The sequence below is a fragment of the Arabidopsis thaliana genome, chromosome 4 (assembly GCF_000001735.4).
Source record: "Arabidopsis thaliana chromosome 4, partial sequence".
NCBI lineage: Eukaryota > Viridiplantae > Streptophyta > Magnoliopsida > Brassicales > Brassicaceae > Arabidopsis > Arabidopsis thaliana.
The window spans coordinates 16,689,479-16,707,373 of NC_003075.7; the positions used below are offsets into that span (position 1 = coordinate 16,689,479).

Genomic DNA, 17,895 nt, shown 5'->3' on the forward strand with positions numbered 1-17,895 from the left:
CTGTTAAATGAATCTCTTTGTCCTTTTCTCTATTTTTCTTTTATGAAGAAACCAGAATAATTATGTTTACTGTGTAAAAAAGAGGAAATAACAATGCTTTGCCTTTGTCCATTTTGGTTCATTTTTCTCGAGAACAGAAGAGAAAGTGAAAAGAAAAGAAAGAGAAAAATAAAGAGAAAGAACAGTTCACATGAGTTTCGTGTGTCGGTGTCCATCGTAGACTGTGACACGAAGCTGACACCTTTGCATGGCCACGGGAAACCACCCCCACTCTCTTAACTCTTAACCCTAATTTCTTTTTTCCCTTTTCGTATCACTTTTTATCTCAATTGTCATGATGAATTTTTTTTTTTTTGGGTTTAGATAATGAAATTTAAATTGTCTTACAAAAAGATACATTTAAAAAAAATGTTAGATTTATTGACTTTTAAGCATTCTATATGTTTTATTGGATATTTTTGTTTCGTGAGCTTTCATTTTTATAGATATGATTTCTAAAACAATTGTACTATATTTTGGGCATTTATCGACGTGGACAATATAGACAGATTTCGGATATCATTTAATCAGTTGGGACGATGGACCATGTGTTTGCAACATATGCGACAATGCAGGATCTGTAATGCAGTCAATGATACCTTACATATGTAGGCATCGGTGAAATTTATAGTATTATTTTGTTGTCCATCATTAAACCTGGGAACTCGAACCCGAAAATTGTATATTGTATAAACAGTATAATGTACATAAAATCATAAATATATACACGTAATCTCTAACGTACGTCTAAACGTATATTGTACATATTATAGGCCATAACGTAATATTGTATGGCTTTGAATGCGTTTGGTGATGTCCGAACATACCGAACGCCGATGGCAAACGACTATTCGCGACAGTGAGGGCCAAGGCTTCTATTATCGCATGCATGTGGACTTTTTTTGTGTGTGGCATGCATGTGGACGTTATAGGCTAATATACAATTTTTTATGAACTATTTCTTTAAAACGTATACTATCAACAAAAATGGGTATGAAAATTGCTTGCTACTGATGACTGAAATCCGAGAAAAAATAACAAAAAAATTTTAAAAAATTATGTTGTTCCATGGACTTTTCCAAGGAAAATGACTAGTGACGAAATAAAATGCTATTTTTGGCTCTTTTAAAGTATTTCTATATAACTCTTTTAATTGAGACTAGTTAGCTACATTTTTTGTAATCTATCAGTAATATGTAATTTTATCATACTCTTTACATTTATGCAAAAACAAAATCTGATATTAAAGAAATCCAAAAAAGATAACCGTATTTGCTGTGAATGTACTCTTGGTCTTGGAAACTAAATATACAATAATGAAGGGAAAAATAACATAGAGTAATGGAGGAAAGTGATGTAGCGCGCAGTTGTACGGGGTAAGAGTAAGACAAGCTAAGCAAACAGGCAAATGCAAAACCTTTGCTTCTTGGTGTTTCTAGTCCTTTAATAGACTAATAATTTTAATTTTGAAGTATATAATATTCTTTATATGTAATTATTGTACTTTGTTTATATATTTCAAAATATGTAATATGTTCTCGGTTTATAATAATTCTGAACTACGGCTACGTTAATACGTAACATGTTCTCAGTTTATATGCTTGAGATTTAGATAATTAAATGGTGTGAAGCTGGACCAATCGGCAAAAACGGGATTTGGGTGAAGATGAGAGTGGTGTGTCACGATGCGTATGTGAAGATTTGATCGAACGCTTCAATACACGCATGTTTTTACATTATGCAACAGCAACACGTACATTTAGTGTAAATTTCGTAGTAATCACGGATTGAGTAAAAACGACGAGTTTAGATATATAAATATCTTTTAGGACGAAACAAAAAAGTTGTCGGGGTTGGTGTCGTTTTGTGCAAAGATTTCAAAAGTAAATTAGGTTAATGTCTGTTTTCACCAAAAAATACACGAAATGTTCGATCGAGACCTTTTTTTTGCTACGATTGAATAGTGAGACCCCCTATTTTACAGTGATTTATGACCACTTTGTTTAATTTCCTAACGTCTTTACATCACTAAACTAATCAAAGCTACATAAGAAAATATTAAATTATATAATGATGTGGTCATTCGTGTAATTAGCATTCAAAGATGGTTGGTACGAATCGATGATGTTTGATAAAGTGTATATTAGCAATAACTAATGGTGGCTAAAAACTCGTATTAATACTAAGTTTGTAGACCGTATCTCACAAAAATGTGAACTTAGCTAGGTCTAATCAGAATATTAATGCACAATTGTTTTTTTTTTCCTTCGCAGACAATATGCATGAAGATATGTTTAAACAGGTAGTTTTCATTTAGTTCACACCACACCACCACAACAATGATCTGTTCTAGCTAGCGTTGGAGATATGTGCAAACTGAAAGTTTTTAATTTAAGGGTTGATTTTTTTTATATTTTTTTTCTTTCTATCCATCCGCGAAGATTCGAAAGATACCCCGACCTATTGGTGCTTGGAGAACTAGCGGCGTCCATATATCGTCCAAAGAGTCTTGCATCACGTGTACTTAGTAATCAGTATTCCCTAATGTAATGAAAGTGAGATAAGTATGAAACAATTCGTGACTATTGCTAAGTAAGCATTGGGTTATGGATATGTGGAAGATGCAATGCATCGAAAACGTGTCGGTAGATACGAAAGGTGTGTCAAATTTATTTATTTTTTGCGGGGGAAACATAGTAGCACATCCACCTCCCAAGAAACAAGCGACACACACTCGGATGATAACAATAATAGCCAACAAGTGTCTCTAAGTCATCATCCATTATATATCCAAAGCATATAAAATACTTGTTAGATAGAGACATATAATAGTTGAAGGATATCACATGGTTTGCACCATTCCTCTAGCATGAATTATGACATTATTCATAAATATGGACCCTTCTCTCCATGTTTTCTTTTCTTACCGCCCAAAAGCCAACCCATTAAATTAACAAATAGAAATACAACCATATAATAAACCGTTGCACTTTCCTTCTGTACTATGATGATTGATGAAGGTGCTAAAAACAACCATATTATATTAATACGTACGGTCCAACGATTTTCATTAAACTTCTTGCTTTAGCACCGTTTCCTCCTTTTTCTTTGATCCAAATCATAATGCACAACTAACGACACACACAATCATAATGGTAAATTGGTAAGTTAAGTGTGTATGACTATTAGAATGAAGCGTAACCACAAGAATGAGTATCGCGCGGAATATCGTTGTAGACTAAAACCCTACGCGTGACCCAAAGTTCTAAATCTCACTAAATATTGACTAAGAGATAACTAATTCTTATTAAAAAAAAAAAAAAAAAAAAAAAAAAAAAAAAAATCTTATAAACGTTATTGTCAACATAACGTTATCATTAATCCTTTTTGAAACAATTGGAATCTAGACATTTTTAGAAAAAGTCCTAAATTAAATCATAATTTTTTGTGAAAAAAGAAAAAATAAATAAACCCGATTTATTCATACATATCGTTACAAGATAGTTTGACGTTTTTTTCTCTCTAAAGTAATATGATGGTATAAAATTAGGTTTTTAACAGTTGTACTAAAAATAGGAAAAATCCATTTTCTGTTTAATTTGCCACAAACTCACAATAGGAGAACATCTTATAATATAAATTACTTAAGCCATATTTGACCAGAAATTTTCAGTGGTCAACTAAAGCGTTTTGGAGTAGTATATGATTTCATTGAATAACAATGAACTTAAATCTGGTGCGTTTTAATTCATTCCAGTTCACCAGACATTTTATAAAAGTCAATGTTTCTGAAATTTGCCATATTGATTATACACACTTTCTTGAAAAATGCAAAGAAGAATCCAGATAAAATAAAAGTTACACTGTAATATCCTAATTTTATTAATATAACAGCAAGCAATATATACTTTTTAAAAATATACATGTCTATGTTTGTCTAAATGTATTAATTTCAAAGGCAGTATGATGAGCTGTAAATTAAAATAGTAATACAACTTTTGTTTTTTTCCCAGTTTTGTTTCTTGTGCACATCTAAAATTATGCCTATGGTTGTGGATAACAACAAAAAAAAAAGCTTTAACGTCAATAATTTGTAACAATGGTGTTATATGGCTGTTTTCGTTTCCTTATAATGGCGTAACCTTTTGTAGAACAAAATAATAGGTAAACTAAGCCATTGTTTGACTAAGAAAATTACAATTACTTTTCATAATTAGAAAAAGAACAAAAAAAGTGGTAAAAAATAGAACCAAAAATCAAATAATTCAGGCGTTCCAGATGACCCAACTGACCAATTCAGTAAACAATAAATTTCAAATCAGAGAAAATAGAAGTAAATAACCAAAAAATAGGAAAAAGAAAAGAAAAAATCTGTGCCCTGCCATAATTCCACTTGGACTTGTATAATTTTTACACATTACCGAAAAAGCCGAAAAGAAATAATTAAATAAAATAAAAACTAGTACTACTAATAAAAGACAAAACGGCTCTGGCAAAATCTCTGACCTTGGAAAGATAAAAGATAGTTCAGTCACATAATCAGCATGTGTACGTCGTTTCTTTAGTGCTTAATATTATAAATTAAGAATACTTAAAACCAAATCTTTATATAATATTGATTGTCAGATAAACATTAACCCAACAAAGTCTCTCTCCCTCTCCTATTCAACTTTTTCAGTTACTTTACTCCGTTCATCTTTTATTTTTCTTTTCGTCGATTCTCATCAATACTACAAAAATATATACTTCTATATATCGTGCAGAGGTTACATGCATTGTACAATTTTGTTGTCCCGAGAAACAAGCGGATCAGAGACAAAATCAGAGTCGGTTTCCTGCTTTTTGATTCCTCTTTATTAATCAGCAAAGATCGATTCCACTTCTCCTCTCTCTCTCTCTCTCTGTTCTTTAATTTAGAGAGAAAAAATAAGCATTCTTCCTTCTCTGTTTTCGAGCGGGAAATTCTGGAGATGGCTATACAAGCGCAGTTGAATTACAACGCTCCGAATGCGAATCAAATCGGTTTTGGTGGGTCCGAGTTTTCTTTGATCAACAACAATGGCGTTATCGGAATCGGTAACGATCAGTCTTATCTTGTCAATAATCTCCAGTTGCAGAAAGATTTCAACCAACATGCTCTGTTTCATCATCAGCATCATCAACAACAACAGTCTCCTTCTCAAAGCTTTTTAGCTGCTCAGATGGAGAAACAGAAGCAAGAGATCGATCAGTTCATCAAAATACAGGTTCGTTATTTCGTAATCCAAACCAATTTTTCATCGAAAGTTTCGGTTTTTAAGACGTGGGTACTGATAAAGATTCAACCTTTTTTGCTTTGTTGATAACAGAACGAGAGGTTGAGATATGTGTTGCAAGAACAGAGGAAGCGAGAAATGGAGATGATTTTACGGAAAATGGAGAGTAAAGCTTTGCTTTTGATGAGTCAGAAGGAAGAAGAAATGTCGAAAGCATTGAACAAGAACATGGAACTCGAAGATCTGTTGAGAAAAATGGAAATGGAGAATCAGACGTGGCAGAGAATGGCTCGTGAGAACGAAGCAATTGTGCAAACGCTTAACACAACGCTCGAACAGGTTCGCGAGAGAGCCGCCACGTGTTACGACGCTGGTGAGGCAGAGGTGGAGGACGAAGGGTCGTTTTGCGGCGGAGAAGGAGACGGGAATAGTTTGCCGGCGAAGAAGATGAAGATGAGTAGTTGTTGCTGCAATTGTGGGTCTAACGGAGTAACGAGAGTTCTGTTTCTGCCGTGTAGGCATCTCTGTTGCTGCATGGATTGCGAGGAAGGGCTTCTTCTTTGTCCGATCTGTAATACCCCCAAGAAAAGCAGAATCGAGGCCCTCATTTTCTAGGGAAAATCCTTTCTTTTCTCTCACCGGAAAAATGCTTGCCTTTGTGTTCCGGTGAACGGAGAGTTTTTACTCCGGGTAGATGACGTGGCAGGGTAATTTGGTAAAAATAGGGGAGGAAAGGAAAGTGAGAATAGGGAAAGGTTAGAAATAGTAAAAGGTTATCTCAAGAAGTAAATTCTGATTAGGGTTTTCATTTTCCCTTTTTGTTTTTTGGTTCTTTTTCCATTCAATGGAGAAAAAAAAGGAACCCAGCTGGATTTGATGAACATAATTCATATTTTCCTTCTATCTAATGAATTTTCGGATATAAAGTTTGAATGCCATTCTTTCTATTTCAATGATAATTAACTTCTTAGGATTTTTAAACACATTAGTATTAAATATCTTAATATACATTTTCCTAATGATTATATGTATAAGATTTTCCTATATTAAACACTTCCTAATAAGCAAAAAACTAGAAACTTTTGACCGAAAGAATAATAATTCTAAACTAATATGAAATCCAATTTAAACATATCTTTTAAAAAATTTCATTTATAAAAAAATCAATTAAATCAAATTTAAACATATGTCTTTTAATTTACATAGAAAGCAAAACAAAAAAAGTTATATTCTTTTGAACAAAAAAAAGAAAGCAATGAAAAAGTAAAAAAAAAGAAAGGAAGCATTATATATTAATGGGTTTGTTTTGATGTAGGAAGATGGTGAAAAGAGGTGGTAGTAGAGGCCGTAGACACGCGTATTGGAGGAAGCTGTAAGTATTATTGGGTTGCTCAACAATCAATATAGTACAGTGACATGAGAGCACAATAGTAAGTAATAATTCCACATTAAAAAAATAGAAATTGAAAGAGAATCAGAGTTTGGCCTGCCATAGGATTTGAGTTCTCGCACTTTCCTAAACAGAAACATGTTTCATTGAACACTTGGGCCTTTCTTCTTCCTTCATTAAGGATTCTCGATCTCTGTTTCGACAGATCTGTGCTACCTAGGTTTTCTAGATACTCCCTAATACCTATAAATAAACAATAAGTATAACCTTATTATGTAATTAGATCGTACTACTATCAATAAACAAGATTGTAGAAAATAGTGAAAAAGGCAACGCATAAAGATTAATTAAATCTTATTTAAGTTTCATTTGGGACAATTTAAGATTATTGTCTTGTTCATAGGATTTATTTCATCTATTAGTATTACAAACTTTTTTACGCAAACATTATTATCTCTATGTATAGAATGATTTAAACTTTTAACGTAAACACAAATAAACAGTCAGTCCTATGTGCTATGGATGAGGTGATTAGCATTGTAGGGTGTTTCGTGTCATATAGCTCTACTAGTAGAGATTTTGTGTGTCAGTGTGTGTTTATTTACGGCTTTGAGTCTTCAAGACCCAATTAGCCTTAAGACCTTAGTGATTTTAGACTCTTTGTTGAAAAGCTAGAAATTGCAAACCCAAACCGCCTAATGTTGCTATAGGTTTTGATTTCCGAAGTGGGTAATTAATTATGTGGATTACGTATAAACACATGGCCCGGCCCATTTTACCCCCCAAGTGCTCGGCCCAAATTGAAAGTGGGACTCACTGGATTGCCAACTAATTTTATTTAACACGACGTGAAGTTTGGAACTAATACGTCAGGTATTAAAAGTACATAAACATCATCATTACTCAATTTGCTAATGGACGAATAGAGACGGAATCAACAAAGTAACAAACGACTTCAATATTTTTTTTATATGTTACTATGATTCGACAAAGGATTTTTTTTTTGTTATGAACTGAAGATTATTGGATTTTTAATCACAAGATGTCAATATCAAAATTCAATACCATGTCTCGATTAGGGATATCAATATCATGATATTTTAACAACTTTAACTATGTAATTTAATTCGATTATCGTTTTTGTTTTAACCTTCGTTTGATTTGTAGATGGTAGAGGTATTTAGTTGTTGAACTCTTCTTTATACACATGTTGTTTGTTTTGCTTCTTAAAAGGATAATAATTTTTAAACTTATTACATGTGCACCACTGGTCGCATTCGTAGTTTTCCATATTTTATGCGAAAGAAATGAGGATATCTTGGGAAGATACAAATTATTGGGATTGTTTTGCAATAACTCCAAAATGTTATGTTTAAGAGTTTTTTGCTTACGTATTTCATATCAAGCCACGTAGATGCATTTGTAATCTCATAAAACATTTCGATTATTATTAACTTACTGCACCATATTAAAAAACAAATTTCGATATCGAGATTGTAAATTGGGCAATTAGGAATTAGGAATTGAGGTAGGTAAAGTTTATAAGCAGATGAGGAAATAATAGCAAGGAAGAGAAAGAAAGTGGATGCGTCGTGGATTCCATATTTATGTGCTTTACTTTTCCTTTTGGTAGGCGAAAATTTTGACATTTTCCAACAAACATCCTCATGTATTTCACATATTGGCCTGACCAACTATTATGCATATTTTATACATTTGATGGATTAGGCTATAACATGGTTTTTGGAGTTTACTTTTATACGTTCGATCATAGGATAAACATACGTCTTTTATTAAAAGCTCGATCTAACTATGGCATGTTTTAAAAGTTCACATCTTTTGTCTCATTGCTAATTAACGTAAGAATATTAGGCAAGTCGGCTTTTTATACGCAGTTGTCGAATCCAACTTTTACCTAAACCCTTGAAAAATCGAAATTAAGCATTTTTATTTAATAGTAAAACTCAACAATTTTTAAGGTGGTATAGTGCAATAATTTAAAGATTTATCTTAATTTTTTCACTGTGATTTCAATTTTGAAATATAGTAGATAAAAAAAAAAAACAGAAATATTAATTCGTTAACAGTATTATTATTATTCTTATTTATATAAAAATTCCTTTTTTTCAAAAATCGTATATCCTTTAAACAGAGCATCGCACGTACTCTCTTCTATCTCAGTTTCGAGACTCATTGCCTCGCCGAGAGAGAAGGAGACGCCATGGAAAGGCTTCTTCAACCATCTTCTTCTTCTTCCTCAATTTCTCCTTCCAAATTCCCTTCACGGACTTCTCCTTTCCTTCCCCGTCTCCGCTCATCGGGTCTGAGCTTTGTCTCGACTCACCGGCCCGAGTCACGCCGAGTCAGCTCAATTTCCTGCAACAGTTCCCAGATTCCGTCACTGTATACGCCTATAGGATCTAACACAACTAACAATTCCTTCAATGGGTCTCCCAAATCGGATGAATCGAAACCTAATCCCGGATTTCTCACACGGATCGCGACGTCGGCTTCTGAGCAGCGAAAGGTATTCAATTTCACGTTTTGTTCAGTGGTAATTAGAAATCTCTGGATGCTTACGTCGATGCTTACTAAATGTTTCAATTTCCACATTTTCGTATAGTTTTGGGGACGAGCTTGGCTTACATTAGATTTGGGGTTTATGGGTTTTAATGGGGTTTGATTTTATTCAGGAAACATATGAAAAGTTTGTATATAGTTTGCTCGAGAAGAAGATTCCAAGAATTACAAAAAGTTCCAATTTTGTAGGGTTACATATGTTACTATCCATCAGTCTCTAGAATCATGGAATCATGTTCTCTCTGTTTTAGGATTCGGGAGCTAATTCGATATTGTTGACATTGAACTTGCTTTTTCATGTTAGATATTGATAGTCCCTAATTTCAAGCTCCACACTTGTTGGAACAATAGAACTCAAATCAATCTAGTTTCTTTTTTGTTTGATTAGTCTGTGTGTTGGAATTGTGCTTGTTCGCTGTCCTCTTATGTAGTCTCATGGATGTTTACCAGATCAATATATATCTGTGTTTCTTTGCAGACGTTATCTACTGGAACCGTTATACTAATCTCTGCAGTAGCTGTGCTTTTGCTTAACCCGCTTCTTGCACCACCTGCTTTCGCTAGCTTTCAAACTGCAGCTAAATCCGGTTGGCTAACAAGTGCGTGGACCGGTTTCCTTGCTGGTTGCTTGCACACGCTCTCAGGACCTGATCACCTCGCTGCTTTAGCTCCGCTTTCGATCGGACGCAGCAAAATGGAAAGTGCTGCTGTTGGAGCTCTCTGGGGATGTGGGCATGATGCTGGTCAAGTCATCTTTGGTTTACTGTTTCTGCTACTTAAAGACCGGCTTCACATTGAAGTATTACAAACTTGGGGTACAAGAATTGTGGGATTGACTCTTGTTATTATCGGTGCTATGGGAATCAAGGAAGCTTCTGAGATTCCAGAACCTTGTGTCGCTTTAGAAACCGACATCAGCATGGTATCAACAGAGAAAGAAGCCTTACCACTGCCCAAAAAGAAGAAGATCGGGTTTGCTACATTTGCAACTGGAGTGGTTCACGGGTTGCAACCGGATGCTCTGATGATTGTTTTGCCTGCATTAGCTCTCCCATCACGGTTAGCAGGGTCTGCGTTTTTGATAATGTTTCTGGTTGGGACAGTTATAGCGATGGGAAGTTACACAGCGTTTATTGGGTCTTGCAGTGAGGCTTTGAAAGAGAAAGTTCCAAGGATCACAGAGAAACTAACTTGGGTTTCGTCACTTGTGGCTATTGGTCTTGGATTGGGAATTGTCATCAGCCCTTTCTTTGGTTTTAGCCTCTACTGAGAAAGTAAAAGCTTCTTCAGGTAAATGAGACAAGTTGAAATCTTTGTAGTTCTTATAGAAGAAAGAGAGGTTTTTTTGGGTCCATATCACTCGTATTATTGTCACCTGTACGAACAAAATCTCGTAATCTTGCTTCAGAAACTCCTCTCGGAGAAAACCATTTGGTGATTCTTTTTATTTTCCTTATTTTTAAGAGAAGTTTGGTTTTGGTTCTGAATTATCGATCAACTGCATGTAACCATACTTTGTAATATTATCAAATTTTAACTAAAAAGTCATTCTTGTTTATATCATTTGAACAGTACTTGTCACAAATACAAACCCCAAAATGTCAAAACCAAGTTTATTTTCTAATGTCAGGATGTCAAAGCAGAGTTCAAATCCAAATTGTCAGATTATTCACACCAAATCTAAAGACTCTCGACACCCCACACTTGATACAACGACGTTATACACAAATGTGGCCACTGTTACAACACATATTGACAACTATTGTAAATTCCCTAATACCCACACATAAGAATTTATGGATTTTCTTGTCTTTTTCGTTTCATACTTTGCTATTCCCTTTCGTCCAGAACATGCAGACTAAAAATCACGTCTTTGTCGACAGCTCTTACGGGATTACATTCGTTAATATATGAGAAATATATAAGAATATGTCACAATCTTTCAAGGAAGAAGGAGCTTTCATCAAGTAACACCACGGATTATAAATCTTCAATGTATAATGTATTATTCTGATAAACGAGAGACACAACAACACACAAGGTTCTTTTGGTCTTTAAACAGATACTATTATAACATAGCACAGAAGATCCACATGATGAAGATTGTATTATCGCAACTTTGATCTCTTCCCATTTTCTTTTCTCTGCTAATTAACAACCACAGAAAGGCCAATCAAGAATTCTTTCACTCGTTTTAGATGCTTGGTCTCACGTTCAGACGGCTTGCCAGCTTCTGTCCCAAAGACTTATCAGCCTGTTTCACACATTTTTAACCAATCAGTCAAAAATGTTTAAAACTTGACAACTTTTCAACTGCTGAGACTTGAAGAACGAGACAATGACAGTAACAGAGATCAAGATTTCAGACCTGAGACCAGTAAGAGATCCAGATACTGCGGATTTCATGCGTGATGCGTGGGTCGGATAGGGCATCAATCCATCTCTGGATGAATCGTTCTTGCCTGAAGTTGAAAACATACCGTAAAACGTTAAGAACACAGATGTTCCTTTTATGCATTAAGCATCATTACAAAAATAAAACAATTAGTACCTCTCTGGTGTAAAGGTACGGTATCTCTCTCCAGGCTCCTTGAAGTTGTTCTCTTTCTCAATAATGCACTGAAAAAAAAACAGATTTCGAAACTTTTAGATCATATGTTCTTAAGTGAACCAATCCATGGGAAACAGAAACAGAGAGGAAAACAGAGTTGATTACTGACCCTCTCACGTTTTCCAGAACAGACAGCAGGCGGAGTTGGATACTTCTCAGCATGACGAACCTGGTCATACCTCGACGGGAAGTAGTTAACCTGTAACAACAGCTTCTTGTAAGACTATGGTATTCTAGCTTCAAGTTCGATATAAAGATATTGATAGTGTACTATTAAGTACCTCCTCGTCCCTGTGCATGAAATTCATGAATCCCTCATGGTGGTTGTTGTGGTGAGCACATTTTGGAGCATTGACTGGCAGCTGAAGGTAGTTTGGTCCAAGACGGTGTCTCTGAGTATCGGCATAGGAGAAGACACGGGTTTGAAGCAGCTTATCATCTGAGTAATGTATCCCTGGGACAATAATTGCAGGACAGAAAGCAAGTTGCTCATTCTCTGCAAAGAAGTTGTCAATGTTCTTGTTCAACACCATACGTCCAACAGGTTGAAGAGGCAAGATATCCTCAGGCCAGGTCTTGGTCACATCGAGCGGGTCAAAGTCGAACTTGTCTTCATCAGCAGGATCAATGATTTGGATAAAGAGCTTCCATTCAGGGTAGTTTCCAGCAGCTATAGAGTCATACAAGTCTTGAGTCGCATGACTGTGGTTGGTTCCTCCAACACGAATTGCATCTTCTTCCAAAAGAGACTTGACTCCACAAGTTGGTTTCCAATGGAACTTCACGTAGTGAGCTTTGCCAGCTTTGTTGATCAACATGTATGTATTGACACCTGAACCATCCATGTGCCTGTAATCTTGTGGGATACCGATATCATCGAAGAGGAAAGTGAACATGTTCAAACTTTCAGGGTGGTGGGAGAAGAAGTCAAGGATTCTCCAGTTCTCTTGGATGTGAGATTTTGGGTTCGGCTTAAGAGCGTGGACCATGTCAGGGAACTTCATCCCATCGCGGATGAAGAAAACAGGAAAGTTGTTTCCAACAAGATCAAAGTTCCCCTGCATACAAAGAATGATCATTTGCTTAGTATATAAGTAATTGCTAGCATTCTTAAATGTTACAAACTACTAACTGACCTCTCTGGTGTAGAACTTGACTGCAAAACCACGAGGGTCTCTCAAGGTCTCGGGACTTCCACGCTCATGGATAACGGTGGAGAACCGGACAATGACAGGAGTCTGAACACCGGGAGCTCGGAGAAAGTCAGCACAAGTGAGGTTAGAGATATCATGAGTGACCTCAAAGAAACCTTTAGCACTGGCTCCTCTGGCATGAACCACACGCTCTGGAATCCGTTCCCTGTCGAAATTGGCAAGCTTCTCAACGAGATGGTAATCCTCAAGAAGGATAGGACCTGCCCAAAAAAACAATCAGAAATGCAACAATAACATTGAGGAGAACAGACTTATTCATGGGAGAAGAAGAGGTACCTCTGGGTCCAACGGTCATGGAGGAGTTGTTGTTCCATACAGGAGCACCAGAGTTGGTGGTGAAGAAGGGAGAGTTGTAAGAACTAGCTGGACGATACTGCATCATCATCATCAATTGCAAAGGAAATTAAAATTAACATCAGAGAAAAACCACAATGATTCGAAAGAATCACAAGTCAAAAGGCACATGATCTTAGAGCAATGGAAAGACTTAATTGTATATTTGCAGATTCGAGTAGAAAAAAAGGTCAAAACTTTGGGTGCAATTCCATAAGCTAATAACAACGTTTCAATCCAGTTTATACGGAGAAATTACAAAAGACGAAAAGGTTAGAGAGAAAAGAAAGAAGGGTTTACCTTGTAAGGATCCATGGTTTGATGAGAAGAGAGCTTGGAGAGATTCAGAGATTTTTATCAAAACGAGGAGATGGTACTGATGATGATGAGGCACTATTTTATATTCACTTGCCTTATTTATAAATGGCGTGTGTATTACTGCCTTTTTAGCTTTTTATTTTTTTCTTTATTTTGAGGGGGGAATTTTTAAAGGTTATCGTTTTTTCTTTATTTTAGTTTTTTCATGTGATAAATACTGGAAAGAAAAAAACAAATGTTATATATTGTGGCGAGAAATTCAGGAACGTCAAGTATTATTTATGATCACAGTACCACGAATTGTTTCATATATATTTTTCTTAATCCAACCACCGGTTACCTACTATTTATTCAAATTCAGAAAAAGTAGTTTTAATTTGTTTTATTCGCTCATTTTTATTTTGTTAATTGGATTATAAACTAATCTAAATGAATTAGTGCGACTATCTTTTAATCTCAGACACTCATAGCAAATAACTGTACTTTTGATTTACATCACATTAACAAGTTTAACAAAATCTATTATTATTAGAGAATGTAGAATAATGATTAAAACAAAGTCAACCCTTACAGAATTGAATCTATTCTATGATGTAATAGAAGATGAAATCCATGGCATTGGTTTTTATTTGGTCCTGCCAAATTATATCGTTTTACGTTTTTCTAAAAATTCGTTGAACAAAGCCAACTTACATGTAGTTTTTGATAAACGATTAATTTTGAACCTTATAAACTAACTGGCTGTGGTTTGATAGATCAACATCGTCAATGCGATCCGAATTTAGGTTCCCGAGAACTTAAGATAAGCTGAACCCACGATTGCGATATTGTCATATATATATTCTGTACTTAAAAAAAAAGTTTTTTTTATATGGTAACAAAAGCAAGGAAGAAGGACGACAAAAGAAATAAATATTAGGCAATTCAATGAAAATAAAATAAATGAGGACGTCATTGGGCTGTGGTTCCTTATCCGGTTTTTTTGGCCTTTTAGCAAAACCTTTTTAAGTGGTTTAGTATGGTCTTGGGTGACGTGGCTGCTTTGTTGGATTCCACGTGTGATGAGATAGTGTGAACGCCCCAAGCGGGAAGAATATGCCTTTTGAATTGATTATTTCTTAAGTTTTTGTTTTGCCCCTTGGGAGATGTGACGAGATGAGATTTATCAAGTTCCCAATGGCCCACCTTGGAACCCTCTGGCTCGCTCAGAAGTTCATCTGATCAAGCTGTTGATTTTGGACAATAGAAGAAATTTTTAACACACATATTTCTTCATCCACCACCTATGGCTATGAGTGCTTGTATTTCTTTTAAGAGATGGCATGTGAATTATGGAATATATGGTCGGTTAAGAAAAACATATACATGGTACTGAATTGCCGAATTCTATTGGTTATAAAGAAACCAACAAGTAGTGAACGTACAAGTACAACCACACAGGTTACATGCAACAAAACAAAACTAATGTATCGTACGTTATTAAGACCTTAAAGCCAACGGATTGAAACATGTCGACCATACATAATTAAACATGTGATCTTGTTCCATACGTTCTGAAAAAAAATAAGCAGGCTCAAAAATGTGCTGAAGAAACAATGAGATGATTGAAACCCATTACGAATAGACTTAGCCCAAAAATGCTATCAAAAGAATTGTCGCTAATACATCAAAATGGGCTGAATTATCTGGTCTAGCCCAACTCTTAAAGATATACAACGATTAAGTAGCTAGCTACTACTTCCATTTCCAATGTCAAGGATCAAGAACATATTTTTCTCAGCACGTGTCGTCTTTTTGAAAATTTCAACTAATCTTGATGTAAGTTCCTTCTTGGTTAAAAATAAGAAGGATACACAAAACAAACTCACCTTATGGTTAATTTTTGTTTTTTTAATAATAATTAGACCAAAATCCATAAACGAATATAGCTGGTGTTTGCAACCAGCTAAAATATGAATATTAGGGAACACCAAACTTAAGGATGATCGATTACTTGTTTTATACATACTTTTAAAAAGTGCTAATCTAAGACAGCATTAATATTGAATCTTTTCAAAGTTATTGTATGTACTATTTTCTGAACTGAAAAGTTCAAAAATGAAATATGAAGGTACAATATAGCCTAAAAACAATGAATAGAAAGGAGTATGTTCTATGTTTTCTTTAGTGTAAATAATATTAAGATATTTTAAGAATAATTAAGCTAATCCCTTTATTATTAAAAGAGAAGTACAAATTGAAATTTTGTATAATTTGGTCTCAATTTTGATTTTAATTTTGGATTTTATTCTTTGCTATTCAAAATTATTAAGGGTAGTTTGGTCTTAACAATTTTCTAAGCTTTATATGATCCAATTCAATCTAAACCGTTTAATAAAATTAATTCTCTTTAATCTAAGCTATTCAACAAAAATAAGGAATCTATATCGTTTTTGAAATCAAAATATAATCACATTTCATCTCTAAAAACAGTATATTCAATCACGAAATCAATAATCAATAATATCCAAATCATTTATTACGATTCTTCACTAATCACTAGAAATTTATATTTATAAGTTTAAAATATCAAATTTCTTCAAATATTTAGTATAAGAACCAAATAAATTGATTGTCTGCGGTAAACCGCGGGTTAAAACCTAGTTAAGTACATAAACATGCTTAGTTTACCATATGTGTACTAAATGACAAGATAACTAATTAAAAAACAATCCACAAAAATAAACGCATTCACTACTAATTAAACAAATATACTGCTAATCAAAATCAAAAGCACATTCTCAAGGCATAATTGAACCATAAAATTGATGTAAAAAAAAAAAAAAAACCGTAAAGCATACGGTAATCAAATGTAGTGACCGTTGGAGGGGGAATCGGAAAAAGGAATTGCGAGAAACGAGGACCATTATTTAAAAGGATGGAAAAAGACAGATGTTTATGGATCGTTCTAGCCGTTACCAGATACGATACACGTGGGATGATCTGTATGGATTAACGAAGAGATCTGACCTGTCTTTTGCCAAACTGATGTGGAAATTGTGACCTGGATGTTTTAGAGATAAAGATTGGCTGCCCCTTGTGGTAGGTCAGTCCCTTTCTCTGAACTATATAATATACTCAATTTAATTTAACTAGACTAGTTGAAATTGTTGAAGTTCGCTAACCATAATGTACAAAAATCCTTCATGTTCCGGGAAAATAAATCATAATTAACGATAGGTATAGTAGCAGCAAAGATAAGATGGTGATCCATTCTCACATGCAATGATTCGGATGAAGTTTAGCCAAATATTATTATTATCCAACCTCTTCTGCACCACGAAGAGACTTTATTTACGTAATATATTTGATGGTCCAGTACTACTATCCAGACATTATTGTTTTCGTTTCCAAATCATAAAACTTGAAATCTTATTGATTACTACTAGGGTCGATATCTCACTATTTGGAAACCGCAGGCTCCCTATTTATTAGTTTCAAACTCAATTGAAATGAAAATGTGTATTGGTGGTTTTAATGTTTGCACTGCGTAATGTTGCCTGAACTGTATATTTAATAAATTTACCACAACTTAGCAGATATAATTTTGTTATACGAAATCGTATAGTCTTCTTCATGGACAAAGAGGAAGGCAATCATCATTTTCTATGATTGCTCATCGACCTGGCATTTCCATTACCAAAGGCAGCATAATATCAAATCAAATATTTCTTTGTCGTACTTTACTTGAATTAATGATATTATCGTGGGTCGACTTAGGAAGTAAAGTTACTTCCATTTCATATATCTAAATCACATTTGCGTAAAATTTAAGTATTACACAAAGTGATAAAGTAAATTAAGTAATAATTGGCTAGGGATATTAACAAAATAAATAATTTTGATTAGGGCTACGAGGATAAGGACAAACGTCGTATTAACGTATAAAAAATGTGAAAGGAAAAGAGTAAACTAAGCTTTAGATATTAACACTCATTACGGGATTCCTAAATTGCCAGCACTTCGGATTATCCGTCAGTCCACTATTTATGCTAGTTTTTCTTTTCCTTGTGAGCTTGCACTATGGATTTTTCTTTATGCAATTCTCAATCTAAATGACCATTAAACTTTAGAAAAAAATGACCATTAAGTTTTAATGTACATTTGTATCAACTT

At 34.4% G+C, this 17,895-nt stretch overlaps 3 protein-coding genes and 3 long non-coding RNA genes across 11 annotated transcripts; 4 read left to right on the forward strand and 2 right to left on the reverse strand.

The window, feature by feature from the left end:
* Positions 1-4,565: 4,565 nt before the first annotated feature.
* AT4G35070 (SBP (S-ribonuclease binding protein) family protein) lies at positions 4,566-6,233 on the forward strand. 2 transcript variants are annotated; one of them, NM_001085024.2, is made up of 3 exons: positions 4,671-5,115; positions 5,193-5,285; positions 5,388-6,220. In NM_001085024.2, the coding sequence occupies exons 1-3, from the start codon at positions 5,098-5,100 to the stop codon at positions 5,907-5,909; spliced, it is 633 nt and encodes a 210-aa protein (NP_001078493.1). In that variant the 5' UTR covers positions 4,671-5,097; the 3' UTR covers positions 5,910-6,220. The 2 variants fall into 2 exon arrangements, with proteins under 2 accessions (NP_195233.2, NP_001078493.1); NM_119673.5 differs by having other exon boundaries at positions 4,566-5,285; positions 5,388-6,233.
* Positions 6,234-8,788: 2,555 nt separating this feature from the next.
* Positions 8,789-10,928, forward strand: AT4G35080 (high-affinity nickel-transport family protein). 3 transcript variants are annotated; one of them, NM_001203990.1, is made up of 3 exons: positions 8,856-9,211; positions 9,378-9,449; positions 9,743-10,843. In NM_001203990.1, exons 1-3 carry the CDS (start codon positions 8,906-8,908, stop codon positions 10,532-10,534), a joined length of 1,170 nt encoding a protein of 389 aa, NP_001190919.1. In that variant the 5' UTR covers positions 8,856-8,905; the 3' UTR covers positions 10,535-10,843. The 3 variants fall into 3 exon arrangements, with proteins under 3 accessions (NP_567976.1, NP_001190919.1, NP_974685.1); NM_202956.3 differs by lacking the exon at positions 9,378-9,449 and having other exon boundaries at positions 9,743-10,323; positions 10,411-10,843; NM_119674.5 differs by lacking the exon at positions 9,378-9,449 and having other exon boundaries at positions 8,789-9,211; positions 9,743-10,928.
* CAT2 (catalase 2) lies at positions 10,834-14,026 on the reverse strand. Of its 3 annotated transcripts, NM_119675.4 has the most exons (8): positions 13,723-14,026; positions 13,366-13,462; positions 13,012-13,289; positions 12,157-12,933; positions 11,985-12,074; positions 11,816-11,883; positions 11,633-11,726; positions 10,834-11,518 (listed from the first exon to the last, which is right to left on the reverse strand). In NM_119675.4, the coding sequence occupies exons 1-8, from the start codon at positions 13,735-13,737 to the stop codon at positions 11,459-11,461; spliced, it is 1,479 nt and encodes a 492-aa protein (NP_195235.1). In that variant the 5' UTR covers positions 13,738-14,026; the 3' UTR covers positions 10,834-11,458. The 3 variants fall into 3 exon arrangements, with proteins under 3 accessions (NP_195235.1, NP_001031791.1, NP_001328611.1); NM_001036714.5 differs by having other exon boundaries at positions 10,864-11,726; positions 13,723-13,808; NM_001342324.1 differs by having other exon boundaries at positions 10,872-11,518; positions 13,366-14,008.
* A 654-nt stretch (positions 14,027-14,680) lies between these two features.
* Positions 14,681-15,142, forward strand: AT4G09065. Its single transcript, NR_142250.1, has one exon. It is a non-coding gene; the product is annotated as an other RNA (long non-coding RNA).
* A 1,468-nt stretch (positions 15,143-16,610) lies between these two features.
* On the reverse strand, positions 16,611-16,822 carry AT4G09075. The gene has a single exon (NR_142251.1). It is a non-coding gene; the product is annotated as an other RNA (long non-coding RNA).
* On the forward strand, positions 16,799-17,008 carry AT4G09085. Its single transcript, NR_142252.1, has one exon. It is a non-coding gene; the product is annotated as an other RNA (long non-coding RNA).
* Positions 17,009-17,895: the final 887 nt, after the last annotated feature.

Excerpts from the sequence above, each read along its gene's own strand:
- AT4G35070 (NM_119673.5), top strand. The coding sequence starts at position 5,010 with ATGGCTATACAAGCGCAGTTGAATTACAACGCTCCGAATGCGAATCAA. Across the intron at positions 5,286-5,387 it reads ATCAGTTCATCAAAATACAG|AACGAGAGGTTGAGATATGT; the intron begins GTTCGTTATTTC and ends TGTTGATAACAG.
- AT4G35080 (NM_001203990.1), top strand. The coding sequence starts at position 8,906 with ATGGAAAGGCTTCTTCAACCATCTTCTTCTTCTTCCTCAATTTCTCCT. Across the intron at positions 9,212-9,377 it reads CGGCTTCTGAGCAGCGAAAG|GAAACATATGAAAAGTTTGT; the intron begins GTATTCAATTTC and ends GATTTTATTCAG. Across the intron at positions 9,450-9,742 it reads TTACAAAAAGTTCCAATTTT|ACGTTATCTACTGGAACCGT; the intron begins GTAGGGTTACAT and ends GTTTCTTTGCAG.
- CAT2 (NM_119675.4), bottom strand. Across the intron at positions 11,884-11,984 it reads GTTCTGGAAAACGTGAGAGG|TGCATTATTGAGAAAGAGAA; the intron begins GTCAGTAATCAA and ends TTTTTTTTTCAG. Across the intron at positions 11,519-11,632 it reads GGATCTCTTACTGGTCTCAG|GCTGATAAGTCTTTGGGACA; the intron begins GTCTGAAATCTT and ends TGTGTGAAACAG.